This window comes from Rhinopithecus roxellana, chromosome 4 (genome assembly GCF_007565055.1).
Source record: "Rhinopithecus roxellana isolate Shanxi Qingling chromosome 4, ASM756505v1, whole genome shotgun sequence".
Classification (NCBI taxonomy): Eukaryota; Metazoa; Chordata; class Mammalia; order Primates; family Cercopithecidae; genus Rhinopithecus; species Rhinopithecus roxellana.
The window spans coordinates 104,207,759-104,225,687 of NC_044552.1; the positions used below are offsets into that span (position 1 = coordinate 104,207,759).

Below are 17,929 nucleotides of genomic sequence, written 5' to 3' on the forward strand. Positions count from 1 at the left end.
GAATAAATCAGCATGTTCTGTATCTGATCATAGGACATGTGCTCATTAATAGTGAATCTCAACAGGTAATGTTCTAAGCTTAAGTTAAAAGGGTTTACAGTGATACTTTTGTTAATTATAGTTTAGTTTCCCTGAAATTTTAACAGTTACAATTTGTTTTAATTTTAAAGGAAATGTTAGGTGAACTCTTCACTCCTGTAGAAACACCTGAAGCACCAAACAGGGGATTCTTTAAAGGCTTATTTGGAGGTGGTGCACAGTCTCTTGACAGAGAAGAATTATGTAAGTTGATTTATTTAATTCGGATAATATATCTATAAAACAGAAACAAGCCATACGAATTTTTTATACCTGTAAATTATGTTCACTTTTTTCTGTTTGTCACAATTACTATTTCCATGTTTTAACAAAATACATAAAATTATTTTCTGTTATTCTATCCCAAATCAGGGAAATATTTTACTCAAGGAACCAAAATCAGAATAACTTCCGATACTAAAAAGTAATATTCACAACTTTAAGTAAATAATTTAGAAAGTACTTACTTTATTTTCATTAAATGTGATGTTGTTTTAATGCTATGATTTTCTTTAACTGATAACCTTAACTTTGAAAAGTTTTTACTTTAACATTTAATCTATCTTTCAAAACCTCTAAAAACTATTCTAGTTCATTTAACCTTCATAATAAAAGAAACCTTCTGCTTCATTTAGTACCTTCCACGAAGTTGATACAAGTGAACAGTTTGTCCTTGAATGAACTAATGAATCAGTGAATGCTTGACCTTTCTTATAAATGGCAGCTATTATCTATCCTTTGAGTTTTTTTCTTTTTTGCTAAAATATTTAGAATTGTTGTTTCATGTTTGTTTGACTAATTAGAAAAACTAACATTAAATAGCAGTAAGTAGCAGTGCAATGAATTTTTTTTTAACTTACCGAGAAGATTGCTCTATAGTTTTATTTCAGCTTTAAAAATGAAGACTGCTTAAGTCAGTGGGGACTGATAATTTGGAATAAAATTCTTACTGAAGAAAATTTATAAAGTTATATAAGACTTAGAAAACATATTTCTAAAATTTGTTAAAAACATCAAGGAAGTAATCATACAGTAAGGAATTTTCAAGAACAGTATCCATGGGGAAAGAAGCCCAGAGCAGAGAGCCTGGCAACTTGGGCACTTTGACTCTGCAGTGCTTTGCTAATGAGGCTGAGGTACTAAGCTGTACTAGGGCTAGCAAGATGGGCTCCCCTGCCTGGCAAGAGTGGGGACCCTGAAATAACTCCTTGCTATTTGCAAAGACACCAAAGGACTATGAGAGTAAGGGTGAACTGCGAATAAACTGCCCACGTTCCCCTGCCACGTACACACACATGACTTTAAGCTCAGCTTCAAATATCTGGGTGGCCTGTGACATCTTCAGTGTTAATTGTTAATTAAGATTTTTCCAGACTGCTAGAGTCCCTAGCTCCTGGCAGAAGCAAATGAAAAAAATGATCTCAAAAAGAATATAGTGTATTCCGAGTCCTCGAATTATCTCTACAAATAACTTTTCAAATATGTAGTCATAGATAACCAGGAACATAGATGACCAGAAACCAGTCACAGATAACCAGGAACACTAGGAGACAACAGCATGATTAATAAAACAGAAAAGGCAGAAGGATAGGCACTTCACATGTTGGAATTTTCAGACACAAACTATAAAATAATTATTCGTAGTTACTGTGTTCAAGAGGATAAATATCATGCCTGAACATTGTATCAGGTAACTGAAAACTGTAAAAGTCAATAGCAGTAGATGTGAAAAAACCCAGAATGAAATTCTAGACCTGAAATATTCAAAAACTAAAATTAAAAACCCAGTAGATAGGCTTAACTACAAATTAGACAAAAGTGAAGAAAGAAATATGTAACTTGAAGATAGGTTAGGAGAAATCATCCAAAATACAGGACAAAGAAACAAACAAAATAAAACATGTAGGAGAGGATTAAAAAAAGAAGTTGCTATGAGAAGATCTAACATATGTTTAGACCTTCTCAAGAAGGAAATAGGACTGCAAAGAAGAATATATATATATATGAAATAAGTCAGAAAACTTTTTAGAATTGATACATGATAGGGATCCACAAATTCAAGAAGCCCAATTAATTCCAGTGATGTTAAAAATTTTCAATTAGCTAATCTCATTAAAATATAGTACACCAGAGACCAAGAGAAAATCTTTTATGTGGCTAGAGAAAAATTATAGTTTTTTTTAACAAATAGAGACTGATACATGACTTCTCAACAGCCAAAGATAGTAAGATGATCCTCTGTATATTGACAGAAAATTATATTGATTCTATTTAATCCATAATTCTATACACAAAAATTCTTTAAGAATGAGACATTTTTAGACAAATAAATAAGTAAACTTTGCTGTCACACTAAAGGGAGTTCTAAAGGGTACACATCAGATAAAAGGAAAATAATCTTGGATGGGATGTCAGAGACACACCAACAGTGATTTGGAACGAAAGTGATATGTGCATAAATATAATTAATATAATCTTTATAAACTACAAAATAAAGGTGTATGGCATATGTATGTATACACACATACACAAACAACAACATGGCCCAAAATATGTCATAACATTAAGGAGTTTAGAAAGAGTAAATGGATTTAAGGTGATCTGAGATTCTTGAATTTTTTGGGAAACTTGTAAAAAGTGTTCATTGGTATTGATAAGTTAAGGATGCGTGTAATTTATAGGATAACCTGTAAAACTTAGAAAAATAGAACATAACTTCCAGATGAATAGCGGATAAATCACAGTCATTCTAAAACAAAGCAAAAAAAGAGAGAATACAAAACAGGTGGGATAAACAGATAGTACCTAAAGCATGGTAGATTTAACTTAAATATAAATAATAATAGTAAATGTAGGCAGAATAAATGTTTCAGCTAAAAGACAAAAATTTTTAGACTGAATTTGAAAAGAAAAGAAGGCTGGTGCCGAGGCTCATACCTGCATTCCTGGCACTTTGGAAAGCTTAGCCAGGAGGGTTGCTTGAGACCAGGAGTTTGGGACCAGCCTGGACAACATAACAAGCCCCTGTCTCTACAAAAAATTTAAAAATTTAGTGGTGGTATGCACCTGTAGACCCACTTACTCATGAAGCTGAGGCAGGAGGATCACTTGAGCCCAGGAGTTTGAGCCTATAATGAGCCATTATCACACTACTGTTGTCCCAGCCTGGGTGACAGAGTAAGATCCTGTCTCTAAAAATACATTAATTAATTAATTAAATAGAAAGAAATGTACATTGTTTATGGGGACACATATAAAACATAAGGTCACAGAAAGGTTGAAATTTAAAAAGATGGAAAAGCATAAACACAAATGAAGAATCAGCTGGTATAACTGTATTAATATAAGAAAAATTAGACATTAAGGCATTTGAATGCACCTACTATTTTGACTTCAAAACATATAAAACAAATATTGACATAACTAATAGAAGAAACAGTTTCTCAATCATCGTAAGAAGTTCTAAATATAGATTTAATAACAAACAGTTATATCAATTAATAAATCTCAGAGAATTAAAATAACTTCAGTGTATACAATTTGATCACAGTGCAATTATGCTTATAATCAATAACAAAGATACGTTTAAATCCTCATGTTTGAAAACAAAGAAATATACTTACCTTTGGATAACCCTTGTGTCAAAGAATTTATGACCATTGGTTTGTAACTGAAGAGTGAAAATTTTAATCTTAAATACATATTAGTATTTGAAAAAGAAAACATGAAAATGTGTGAACTCAGCATTCATCTCAAAACGTTAGAAAAACAGCAAAATAAACCAAATAAAAAAGATTATGGTATTAATGAAATAGTAAAATGCAATACAAAAATTAACAAAGCTGTCTTAGTTCAGGCTGCTATATCAACATACCATAGACTGGATGGCTTTTGAACAACAGAAGCTTATTTCTTACAGCTCTGGAGGTCGGAAGTTTGAGACCAAGGTGCCAGCAGGATTGAGTTGTTTGGGGGCCCTATTCCTGGCTTGCAGACAGCCTTCTGGCTGCATTTTCACCTGGGGGAAAGAAAGCAGGCTACCTCTCTGGCCTCTTTTTAAGGGCTTTAATCCCATTGATGAGGACAGTACCCTTATTACCTCCCAGAGGTCCCATTCTGACATTACGTTAGGGAAGGATTTCAACATATGACTGGGTGGAGGTGGGGCACAACTGTTCAGTGCATAAGAAAAGCCGAAGTTGATTCTCTGAGAGTCTAATAGAAATGATAAACCTCTTGTGAAACCGAGCACAAAAAAAGAAATGCACAAGTAGATGCTATTAGGAAAAAAAAAAAAAAAAAGGAATGACACTCAAGTTAAAAATAAGAGAATGTAACATGTAACTTTATTTTTCAAGGAATTTATTTTATCAATTACAATGAAAATGGACAAAAAGATAAAAACCCTAATAGTACTATAACTATCAGACATTGAAACCATCATTTTAAACCTTTCTACAAGTAAACTTCTGGTACAAATTGGACTTCACTAATACTTCTCCCAAATATTTAGGGAAAAAATAATTTAACTCTCACACAAACTTCCAAAAGATAGGACAAAATAGGTACACTCATCAGCTCATTTTAGGAGGCTAACACAACCTTGATACCAAAAACCAGAATAGTATTAGAAAGCAAAAAACAAAGGCAAAAATCATTTATAGGTAGAAAATTTGAAATAAAATATTAAGATAGCAAATAATATGTAATAAAGATAATATACCAAGGCCAAGTTTGGTTTGTACCAGGAATTCAAAGTTGATTTATCATTTTAAAAAAAAATTCAGTAGCAATTCCTGATAGAGACTCCTAGAAACTAAATTGCAAATGTCACTCTTAATGTAGGAATATTAAATATTAAAAACTTTCCCTTTGAAATTAGGAATGACACATAATGCCCACTATTAACACATACATTCAGCATTCTTTTCAAGTCCCTAGAGGGTGTGGAAAGGGAAGAAAAAATGAAGTACTATAATAGAAAACAGAAAACAAAGCAGTCATTTGCAAATGATTGATAAGATGACATATTTAGAATAACCAAAAGAATCTATAGCTAAATTGTTTGAAATAACAGAGGTTACCAAACTTACTAGATGTAATCATATACAAAAATAAAATTTAATTTATATTAACAATCATAAAAGATGAAATGTTTAAAATTACTCTTTGTATTAGTTTTCTGTCACTGCTATAACAAATTACCACAAAATTACTAGCTTAAAAGAACCCAAATGTATTATCTTACAATTCCATAGGCTAGAAATCAACACAGATCTTATGGGTGTTCCCAGGGCTGTGTTTCTTGTTTGAGGTTTCAGGGGAGAATCCATTTCCTTGCCTTTTTTAGCTTCTAGAGACCATCCACTTTCCTTGGCTTCTGGTCCCATTGTCAGTATTCAAGGCCAACAACCTTGCATATCTCTATTTTTCTGAAAGCCGCATCTCTTTCTGCCCACAACTGGGGGGGGCGGGGGGGGAACCTCTTTGCTTTTAAGGACCCATGTGATTAGGTTAGGCTCACCTAGGTAATGCAAGATGAACTCTATATCTGGGTCCTTAGTCATATCTGCATGACATAATCACAGGTTCCAGGGATTAGAATGTAGCCATCTGTGGGGGAAGGGAGACATTACTCTGCCTATCACCCATAGTATTTCTTTTAATTCAGTACCTAGAAATAAATCTTCACAGAACATATTCAGAATCTCCATGGGAAAAATAGAAAATTAGAAAACTTTGTTGAGAGAAGTTAAAGATTCAAATAAATGAATGAGTATACCATGTTCATGGAATGGAAGATTCAATAAAAGATACCAGTGCTCTCAAAACTGATGTGTGTATGTATATATACACATATACAGTTAATGCAGTTCTAATCAAAATCCTTCCAAAAATGTGTATCTAATTATCTCAAAACTGATGTGTGTATGTATGTATACACATATACAGTTAATGCAGTTCTAATCAAAATCCTTCCAAAAATGTATAGCTAATTACAAGTTTTATATGCATATTCAAAGAGCTCTTACCACTTCTATTTTACATAGGAAAGGAGGCTCTAGCCAGGGAAATTGGGCAAGAAAAGCAAGTAAGATGCATGCAAATTGGAATGGAAGAAGTAAAACTGTCTCTATTTGCAGATGTAATCTTATCTATAGAAAATCCTAAGGAATCCATACAAAAATAATTATAGCTAATAAACAGTTTCAGCAAGGTTGCAGGATACAAGATCAATATAGAAAATGAATTGCATTTCTATACACAAGCAATGACTAATTCATAAATGAAATTAACAGTTTCATTTTTAGTAGTATCAAAAAGATAAACCAGTTAGAAATAGTTTAACCAAAGAAGTATAAGACATATACAGTAAAAACTTCAAAATATCATTTTGAGAAACCAAGATGTAAGTCAGTGGACCAACATCTCACGTTCATGAATTAGAAGACTTAACATTGTTAAGATGGCAGTATCCACAAATTGATCTACACATTTAGCACAATTCCTATCAAAATGATAACTTTTTTTTTCAGAAAGCAATAAGCTGTTCTTAAAATTCAAATGAAAATGCAAAGAATTCACAATAGCCACACACACACACAAATATTGAAAAAGAAAAATGCTGAAGGGACTAAAACATTCTATTTTCAAAACTTACTACAAAGCTATAGTCATCAAGACAGTGTGGTACTACCATAAAGATAAATAAAGCTGAGAGTCCAGAAATAAGCTCATACATTTATGGTCAATTGATTTTTTAAAAGGATGCCAAGAAAATTATGTGGCCAAAGAATGGTCTTTTCAATAAGTGATGTTGGAATAACTAGATATTCACCTGCAAAAAAAAAAAAAAAATGATTTTGGGCCCCAGCTTCACGCCACACACAAAAATTAACTCAAAATAGCTCAAAGATCTCAATATAAGAGCTAAAACTGTAAAAGTCTTAGAAGAAAACAGGTATGAATTTGCATAACCGTGGATTAGGCAGTGATTTCTAAGATATGACACCTAAATCACAAGCAACCAAAGGAAAAAAAATATTGATTGGAATTTATCAAAATTTAAAACTTTGTGCTTCAAAGAATACTATCAAGAAAGTGAAAAGATGATCCAAAGAATGCGATGAATTATCTGCAAATCACATATCTGATATCAGATTAGGTCTAGTGTCCAGAATATATTAAGAACTCTTAAAACCCAATGATAAGAAGACAAATAGATCAATTTTTAGGTGGATCTGTGTAATAGTCTATTCTGATCCTACTAATAAAGACATACCCAAGACTAGGCAATTTATAAAGAAAAAGACATTTAATAAACTCACAGTTCCATATGGGTGGTGAGGCCTCACACACATGGCAGAAGGCCAAGGAGGAGCAAAGGCACATCTTACATGGCAGCAGGCAAGAGAGCATGTGCAGGGGAGCTATCCTTTATAAAAGCGTAAGACCTGATCTTGTGAGACTTACTCTCATGAGAACAGCATGGGAAAACCTGCCCCCATGATTCAGTTACCTCCCACTGGGTCTTTCCCATGACACATGGGGATTGTGGGAGCTACAATTCAAAATGAGATTTGGGTGGGGACACAGCAAAACCATATCAACCTCAATAGATATTTATCCAAAGAAAATATACAAATGACAAATGAATGCATGAAAAGATCTTCAACATCATTTGTCATTAGGGAAATGCAAGTCAAATCCACAATGTGATACCACTTCACACTTACTAGGATGGATGTCATCAAAAAGATTTACAATAACAAATGTTGGCAAGGATGTGGAGATATTGGAACCCTCATATATTATTGGTCGAAATGTAAAATGATGCACCCTCTTTGGTAAACTCTGATAGTTCCTTAAAAAACTAAACATACAGTTATCACATCACCCAGCTATCCTATGCCTAGGCGTATACCCAAGAAAATTGACAACATGCATTTACCCAAATAATTTGTATAACTGTTCATAGTAGCTTTATTCATAATAGCCAAAAAGTAGAAACAGCCCAGGTGTCCATCAGCTGATGAATGAATACGCAAAATATACTTTATCCATAAAATGATATTTTATTCAGCCATAATAAGGGATGAAGTACTGATGCATGCTACAGCATCAATAACCTTTGACATTACTCTCAGTGAAAGAAGCCAGCTCAAAAGGCCACCTATTGTCTGAATCCATTTAAATGAAATACTCAGAATAGGCAAATTTATAGAGACAGAGAGTAGATTAGTGATTGCCAAGAACTGCAAAGAGTGGGAATGGAAAGTGACTGCTAATAGGCCTGGAGCTTCTTTTGCAGTGATGAGATGCTCTGGAATTCATTAGTGGTGATGGTGATTCACAGCCTTGTGAATAAAGTAAAAATCATCAATGTATTCACTTTAAAGGAGCAAATGTGGTATATGAGTTACATTTAAAGAAAAAGGAAAGAAAGAAATGTAAGCTGAGGAACCAGGAAACTTGGGGTCAGCCTTTAAAGAATTTAAGACTTTTACAGTGATATAAGTGTTAGGTAAAAAAACATCTGGATAGCAAAGGGAAAGAAAAGAATGAATCCCAAGATCTTTTGAAGCAATAATGTGATCCATTTCATAAGTGACAAGATAAATGGAGAAAAAGAAAAGAATATAGCATGCCTATAATTTTTGGAGACTGAAATAGACTACTGAATAAATTGTTAATTTCTCTTTACTTCTGAGCCTAAGCATAGTATATTTTTAAGTAAGAGGAAGTATGGAGTAAATAAACGTAATCAAATCTGTATGTTTAAATTTAAATCTGTATATTTGAAGCTAAATATCTTTATCTTTCATTTTTTGCACACGAAAGAGCAGTTTTTGCCATTATATAAATTGGTATCAATATACCTATTATGTATTTCATTAAATATTTACCAGCTCCTTTTTTGCATAAGTCCTGCTGAATGAACCAGTATAGAGTATTTAATGTACATTGTGTTTTTGCATGTTTGAAAAAGTATCTAAAAATTATTAAACCAATCATAAGAAAGCATGTATCAAGCGTATTTCACTTTATAATTTTATTTTAATTATATTACCACTCAATCCAAAAATTGTATTTTAATGCTATCACGTAGTAGGATTTTATATTAGTAAAATTTTCATGTTTTGAGTTACACTTTCATTTATCAAATGTGTTCAGTTGGAGAATCATCCTCGGGAAAGGCTTCAAGGAGCCTTGCACAGCATATTCCTGGCCCTGGTGGCATTGAAGGTGTGAAAGGGGCAGCCTCTGGAGTTGTCGGTGAATTAGCACGAGCCAGGTTGGCACTAGATGAAAGAGGACAGAAACTTGGCGATCTGGAAGAAAGAACTGCGGCCATGTTATCAAGTGCAGAGTCATTTTCTAAACATGCGCATGAGGTACGACTCTCAAACAGATATTTGAACAAAAAGCCCTAGATAAAGCAAATGTGAATGTTATTTTATTTTTATAGCTATTCTACACACATGAATTTGCATATATTCATTGTACAATGGCAAATTCCTAATTGTTGCCACCAGAGGGAACCACGCAGGAATGTATCTCCAATAGCCTTTGGTTTCTTACTATAAGACTATAAATTTTGAAGGAACCTGCCCACCTTCAGGCTTTTGGTAAGAAAGCTAGCAGCTTTGCAACTACAACTGTTCCTTAAGGAATGCAATACCAATGTTAATTTTTATTTTTATTTTTTTTTTATTTTTTTTTTATTTTTTGAGACCTAGTCTCACTCTGTTGCCCAGGCTTGAGTGCAGTGGTACCATCTCGGCTCACTGCAAACTCCGCCTTCCGAGTTCACCTCATTCTCCCTCAGCCTCCTGAGTAGCTGGGACTACAGGCGCCCGCCACCACGCCCAGTTAATTTTTTTTATTTTTATTAGAGACGGGGTTTCACCGTGTTAGCCAGGATAGTCTCTGTGTTAGCCTTGGCCTCCCAAAGTGCTGAGATTACAAGCGTGAACCACTGCGCCCGGCCCAATGTTAATTTTTCTTAGTGCCTCAGAGTCTACTACCACTTTGTCCTAGAGAAAGATATAATTTGCCTCCTTGAGTCTTCCAGGTAGATATAAATAACTAAAATTGACAAACCTTTTTATTTAAATAAATAATACTAAGTCTGCGTTGTGGACCAATTCATATGGAGGAGTAAAGAGGTGCATTTTGCAATGGGGAACCTAGGAAGTCATGATAGAGCTTAGAGACATATGCTGTAAAGTTGGGATCCCCGACTGGTCCCCTTACACCACACTGTGCTCTTAAAAAGCTGAATTTAAAAGTCTTTACAGGAAATTCACATTTTTCTTTTTGACACACAGGCCTGTCTTTCCTTGATGCTTTATACTAGGTTACTTCACACATGTAGTTCCTAGGCGGGCCCTTGAGGACATTTTTATTTTGTCTGAAGAAACAATTTTAAGGTTGTTTTTCTATTTGAGCACCCAATTAGTAGTGATAACTCTTTTTTAAATTTTTCAATCAAAAGTCATTTTCTCCTTGCTCAAAAATCCAGAAACCTAGAATGCATGAAGAGGTAACTGGACGTGGAAGATATTTGTCTAGGGCTTCAGAGAGGTTCAGACATCCTTTATGATTACTTGTACTATACCCACAGGCACCTCAGATACAGGCTGGTGATGGTCAATCTAGGTCAGGATTTTTGTTGTCATAACCCTACACCCGATTGTGTGATCTCCACAGCATGTAGCACTTCAGTCAATTTTGGAATATATTCACACTCTGAATATTTAGGAAAGAACTTAATCTTACACTGATAGCTTTCCCTTCTATCAATTGTTCTTGAGCTGTATTTCAGAGTCTACGGAAGACAATACATTGAGGTAGTTACAATCACAGGTTCTTTAATTAGACTGCCTGGGCACAAATTCCAGTTTCACCACTGCATTACCTTGGGCAACCTCTAGAAGCTTCAGTTTCATGTATTAAATGGGGAGAAAAACAATGCCTAGCCCAAGAATTGTTGTGACTGAAATCAAGTAGGGAACGTGTGTCATGCAGTGTCTGGCTCAGAGTGCATGCTCAATAAATTTGAGATGGCAGTAGGAGTAGCATTTTCAACCTTTAATTCCCCAGTTCTTCAAGCATTATTTTTAATTCATAGTACAAAATAAAAATTATCTTACTTTTATATTACTAGCTTAGGTCACCAAATTATGTCACATTTCTAAGCAATCTGAGGAACTTCAGGCTAGTTCTTAATGGATATCGTATTTTTTCCTCTAAATAGAATAGTTCTTACTGCTTTCAATAAGTTGATTTCAAGTAAGCAATATAGTAGCACTACAGAATATTGCAGAATGACATAATGTTTTGGAAAAATACAGAAATCACTTATAACTTATAAAGGTTATTGTTCTGGCATTTTAAAAACGTGTTTATCTTATTTTTTTCCCCTTTAGATTATGTTGAAATACAAAGATAAGAAGTGGTACCAGTTCTGACAACCAGAATCCAATAAGTCCAACTTCAGCCAGAAGGAAAAAAGTTTTCCATTTTTATTACATTATTTAGAAAAGTTAACTTTAAAGGGATGTTCGTCACTGAATACTGTTCTTTCCTAGCACAATCATGCACTGTTTTACCTCAGTCATGTGACTTTAACTGAGGAGTGTTCACACGCACTCGAAATGGAGTATATGATGTGTGCCAGTTATGAGTTGACACTTTGGGAATTAAACAGGTCACACGTGACAAATGAAGAAACCAAGGGGGATTCTGAGGAGACCTGGTGCAGGGACTAATCCTGGATCATTCCTGTATTAAACTTTCATATGCCAAAAGGGTTTGTGCCATTTTATCTGCTGTCAGTGTTTGACCTGTTTGGGGCAGAGGCAATAAGTCAGAAGTCTTGAAGCTGAAATAGTTATATATGTGTCATTGGACTGGATTATAAGCAGCTGTCTTGGACTTTCCCTCTCTTAACACTGACTGGTCATCAGTATCATTAATGAAAAACAAACAAACTGTTATCATCTCTTTAGACAAATAAGCTGAATGGTGGGCTTTAAATAGTAAAAACATACACATAGTTGACTTGTGTATGAGCTACTCTTGGATTCTTGTTATTATAGACTTGTATTTAGTTCATATTTTGTCAAAAGCAAAACAAGAAGATACATCACTTTTCATTGAAAAGAAAAGTGTAGAGCATGACTGAATTGCTCATCATTCTGGGAGTTTCCATGTAGTGGGCTATGCAGTGTGGAAAGTGAGAAAAACCTCCATTGTGGTGAGGAGAATACTTCAATGTCCCTTGTCCTTGTTCTCATTAATTCAGCTAAAGGTGGATTTGACCAAAATAATACTGGTTAAATTTGTAGAAATGTTGAAATTGGCTGTGTTTTTAATTTTGCTTGAATTTTTATAAAATGTTTAACCAAATGTATCTTTGCATTCTTTAATTAAAATTGCTTAAAAAAAAAACCTTTCATTATTTCAGTAAAATGCTCAGCTCCCTTTTTAAAATGCCCTTTATTTGCTAACTGTTCCAATACACTCAGGTGATGAGCCAGTTAAATCTTAGTGCACATGCTATCGCATGGAAAATTACAAGCATCTGTTGTCAATAATTATCTATATAAGAGTTTAGTCTGATGACCTACAAAATATTTTCTGTATAAATATTCTATAAATCTGTACATATCCTTTCAAGGTTTCAAAAAGCCAAAAAGAAAGGAAAATATGTACACTGTGATAACTAAATTATTTCTGTATTGGAATATAATACAATTCGAGACCAGCAATGGACAATGAATGATTGTTTCATAGACTAGCATTATGGACAGGAAAGAAACCACCTAGTAGATCTAGAAGTAAGCAATCTCAGAATACAGACTAATCTGAGATGATTATTGATTGTTGTTAAAGCAACCCAGCAGAAGCGAAATGGAAGCATTAAAATTAATGTTAATGAAATTTAAATATTGTCTTCTATAAAAAATTCCTTTAAATTATTTTGTTTTTTCATTAAGAGATAATCAGAACACAAATTGATAGTAAACAAGATGGTTGTTTTTCTACTCCATATGATCATTAAAGGAATATGTCAGACGTCTTTTTCATACAGTCTGTTACGCATATTTTCCTCTACTCTTCATTAATAAAGCTTTTATGTTTACATTTTATAACATGCACTACTAGATACAAAAGTTTACATCAAAGTTTACTTTAAATATCATTTGGTAGGGACTAAATGTGTGTGATACAGATAATTGATCAAGCCAAAAGAAATATTTTTTAAATAAGCCCTATTCAAAAGTTTTTGAATTTATAGAAAGTACCAATGAATAACATATTTCTGTTAAGTTAATGTCAGCTGTCTGAACATTCAGCAGCTTATAAATTGCTTAATTTGTGTTATCCAATAAACCCATAGTTCCATGATATGTCACAGGAAGTGTTAGGTCCTATTTTAAAGGTACAGTTTTGTGAATGTCATCAATAAAATCAACAGTTACGGATTTGAAGAAGTTGAAAAACATTATGTAGATTAATATACTGATTGGTTCCCTATCTCTGTGGAAGGTCATATTAGCTGCAGTTATTTAATTCGCTGTGTTATTTTGTGTTATATAACACAAATGTATTTGTATATTAACTTCATTTTTACTGTCATTTTTTCTGTTGTATACAAAATGAACTAGTCTTGTAATTATTTTCAAATATAAAAGTATATACATTTACCTTACATGGATTTCCAAGATTTTGTAAGAAAATCTTAAATCAGTGTTTTGAGTTATTTTATTTAATTTTTAAATTAATCTACAAATTATGCACAACAAACAAGAGACTCAGTTAGGATTAGAAAGCTTAAAGTGTGTTTGAGTGTAGGAAATAAGCTTCTTAGAGTTATACTTGATTCCATCTGTAGATAAGAGACAGTCTGCAGTAATAACTAACCCAGGGAATTTATTGTAATTTGAGAGGTAACATCTCTATTTTTTTTTTCTTTCTAAATACTAAGAAAGTAATAGTCACCAGCAAGCCACGATTTCAGGAAAACTGACCAAAAAAAAAAAAAAAAAGTCAAAATAGAAAATATCAGAGAAACGAAATATTTTTATGTGCCCTCTCTATATCCTCATTGTTTTGTTGCATTTGTCCTTGACTCTAAAATCCTTGAAGTATTCATGATTAGTAGTTTGTAAGTAGGAAGTGGTTTTTCTGCATGTACCATATATCCAGTCATTTCAGTTTTCAAACTAAAAAACATATATATTTGCTGAGAAAGTTATTTGAAATCTTATATTCTGACAAATTCTGTACATTACATCCATTTAAAGTTTTGCATCATCTTAACACTTTTGCTTTGCATTTCAATTGTACAAAGTGTTTCCGAAAAAATGGTTATAGATTCGACTGAGCTATTTCTAACTTCTCCATTTGATTTTTTATGGATGTGAAAAATGCTGCTACTTGTCTGTGTTATTATGTGTAAGTATATTACAATTTAATTAAGTACAGTAGTTTAAAGAACGAAGCAAATTTTTTTTGGCTTAGAACTTCTTAATTGTAGGTTCCTCTGAAGCTATTTCATGTAGATATGTGTTTTATTAAACAAGTCTGAAAGTGTTACATACCTTTAGGTTCAGGGATGCTGGGGAGACAGCTGAGGAAAGGAAGAATATGTGGAAGACACCACGGAATTCAAAGTTTTACCCTGAGTTCTATCTTCCATATATGTTTTGCTTAAGGCATTTCTCATGTGACATTAGAAAAGCTATATCCAAAGGTAAATTTTTTGTGGCAAAGGTTTATTTTACACTTTAACTTTTGGGATTTTATTTGTTTCAGCAAAATAAAGAGCACTGAACTTTAAACTTGAATTTTTTCTGCACTTTTTTAGGTAATGAAAACTTTTTATTATCATTTAATCCACATTGCTCAGTTTAAACCAAGTGATACATGTGTATAAAACATACCAAAATCATGAATATGCTGCTAGCTGTACCTTAAATAAACTGATCAGTTTTAAAACCTTTAATAGGGTTTTATACAGATTTAAAAAATAGTAAAATAATCTGCTGTATGTTTCAGTGTTCTTGGTCTTAAATTATTGCAACACTTTCAGATTTGTTTTAAGATCACACAGTAACATGTTATATTTATACATACTGCTAGAAAATATACTTTTAGTTTTAAAATGGAATTTTTATAAATGTACTTTAATTTTAAAAATGGTGAACTTGTTAAGTTTAAGTCAAAGTACTTAAAAAGTATGTATATTATCCATACAAAAAGTTATGTTTTACGCTTATAATAAGAAATACTGGTATCTCATATCGAGATACAATTAATTTAAAAAAATCATACATCATTTAAAAATCTTCACACATGAACAGGAAAGATACCATTTCTGTGCTTTAAAAAACCCTCTATTGAGCATTTTCAAATATTAATTTTATTTTGGGGGAAAATGCCCACAACAATAATTGCAAGATCTCTCTCAATAGCTTCAGCTTGCTGTTGGATGCCTACCTTAACTATTGTTTTAAAATATAGATATATATATATATATATTTAAAATAGTTTTCCAGGTATTTTCTTCTACCTTTTTTAAAAATAAATTTCCAAAAATGAAAACAGAGTTTATGTATTTTTGTCAATGAAGGTTTTTATTTTGTAGTTTATAGAATTTGTTCCTTATCAGTTTGATACTTGATCAACATTCTTAGACTTTTTAATCTGTATTTACTTTGGGGGATAAAAAAGCAGTCCTATATCTTAAATGTCCTTTTTTCTTTCTTTTCCCTTTTAGGGTATTTGTTCTCTTGGATTGAAATGTATGCCCACAGATTTTTCTTTTCATTTGAAAATGAATGTGAAGATACTGTTTACAGCTTTTGTTAATTGCACTTTTCATCACTCTGATCAATTTCTTGTAAAGTGCTATGGGGATTATTTTTCTTGTGAATATTAATGATTTTACTACTGCCTCCGAAGTTTTAAAAAAGGTTCTGTAGACAGAAAACAGTTGTTGCAATCAAAAATAACCAAAAACAAAAAGAAAAGAGGGAAAACTGGCTTACCTTTCTCAGATGAATTTAATGATTTTAATAACTTCCCAATTACCAGGGTTATAACATTGCTTTCTTCAGTTACTAATACAAATTAATTTTAACAATATAGGCACAATTCATTTACAAATTCAGTACAGTAGTCCAGGGCTACATGTAAATGGTCTCTTTATTTTATTCTTTACAACAGAAAAATCATGAATGTCAGTTTTACCAGTATTTTACAATGAGACTCATCGTTTAAAATCTTATAGTGTATGGCATGTAAATAAACCAGTATTTATTGTAGGTTGTTTGACTCAGGCATTTCAAATGGATATAGGTTAATGGCAATGGAATCCTGTTTATTTGGTAGGGTTTTTTTTTAACTTCTGCAATTTGTTTTGTGTTGTCTAAACTTTGCTTCAATTGAAGACAGTGTAAGGAGTTGAAAATAGAATCAACATAGCAATGGAAAGCAATGCAAAGAGGGTAAATCATGTTTTAATTTTTTTAACTTTTTTTTTTGTAAATAAATAGTACTGTGATACGTTAGGTGTGACCTCTGTTCCACATGATAGTTAGAACCAGAAAAACACTTTTGCTTTCTAGTTATACTATTGGTTCATTGTAAATGCATTACCAAAAGACAATATGAAAAAGAGCAAGATTAAGTTTTTCTAACATTGTCCACTTCAGGGACAAGCATGCTTGGTATAGAGCTCTAGCTTGTGTATACCTTCAACTGTAACTTGCAGGTGTTTTTCAGTTGCTGCACTTTTTATTTAATCTTGCTCAGTCCCAGTAACTATCTCAAAGGTAATTGCTGGAATATGCATTTTGAAATATGGTTTAAAAAAATCTGTGTATTGTTTCATCTAAAAAGAAAAGCAGTATTGCAAACACTAAAAACATGTTAAACTTTGTAGTTATTTTGCATTCCTGTACTTTACAAACTGTCATCACAGCAAAAAGTTTAAAATTAGGTAATGAAATATTTTTGTAAATAAATACCGTTAAGCTGGTATTTAAAAAAATGTATTATAAATTAATGTTTCTGGAAAATGTTCATATATATGTATATGAATGTCTCTTTATGCTGAAGGGCTCTGATTGGGCAAAATAAAATACTCTAATCTCTCCTGAAACTAAACAAGCCCTTTTTCCTGGAAAATTTGTTCTAATTTTTTCTGAATTATGGAATTAATCGATTAATAACCCAAGAAAATAATTGATACAAAATAGATTTCCACATTTACTGAAAGTGAAGCTAATCATATAACTCGGGTAACACCAACTATATTTTTCTTGACTATCTGGAGTTTTTGGTGAAAAACACCTACCCCTGTGTTGGGTGGATGGAGAGTAAAGGAGACAGGGTGAGAGTAAGAAATAGGAATGAAATCTAATTGCATGCTTCTTGGCCTTTAGTGTGTACACGAATCACCTGGGGATCATATTAAAATGCAGATTCTGATTCAGTGCATTTGAGGTGGGGCCTGATTTTGCATCTCTAACAAGCTTCAAGCTAATATCGATGCTGCTGGTCTTGGAACATACTTTGAGTAGCAAGGATGTGGATAGTTTCCACAGAGTGTCAGTGTCCAGCTACTTGTACCAAAAATGAGTATCAAATTAATGAATCTTGAAAAATGTAAAGAAGACCAAACAGTACTTACCACTGTTTCTATTGTGTTTTAGAATAAAAGATGTGGTAGTTCTCTGATTACACTGAAGGATTATTTGATTTTGAAATATATATTTTTTATTGTGATGCATGCTTATCCCACATGGTGGCAGTCTCATCTCACTGTGTGAGCCTT

The 17,929-nt window shown here is 32.7% G+C and overlaps 1 protein-coding gene across 4 annotated transcripts in view; it reads left to right on the forward strand.

Annotated features, from left to right (window-relative positions):
• STXBP5 (syntaxin binding protein 5) overlaps positions 1–17,262 on the forward strand; it is a 206,467-nt gene extending 189,205 nt beyond the window's left edge. For 3 of the 4 annotated variants that reach the window (XM_010386921.2, XM_010386928.2, XM_010386930.2), the window contains 3 exons: positions 171–282; positions 9,253–9,473; positions 11,511–17,251. In XM_010386921.2, coding sequence (XP_010385223.1) covers positions 171–282; positions 9,253–9,473; positions 11,511–11,552 — 375 coding nt within the window. In that variant the 3' untranslated portion in view covers positions 11,553–17,251. Of the gene's footprint in view, positions 1–170; positions 283–9,252; positions 9,474–11,510 lie in introns of all 4 variants that reach the window. The other variant, XR_004056799.1, reaches the window with a different exon arrangement.
• Positions 17,263–17,929: the final 667 nt, after the last annotated feature.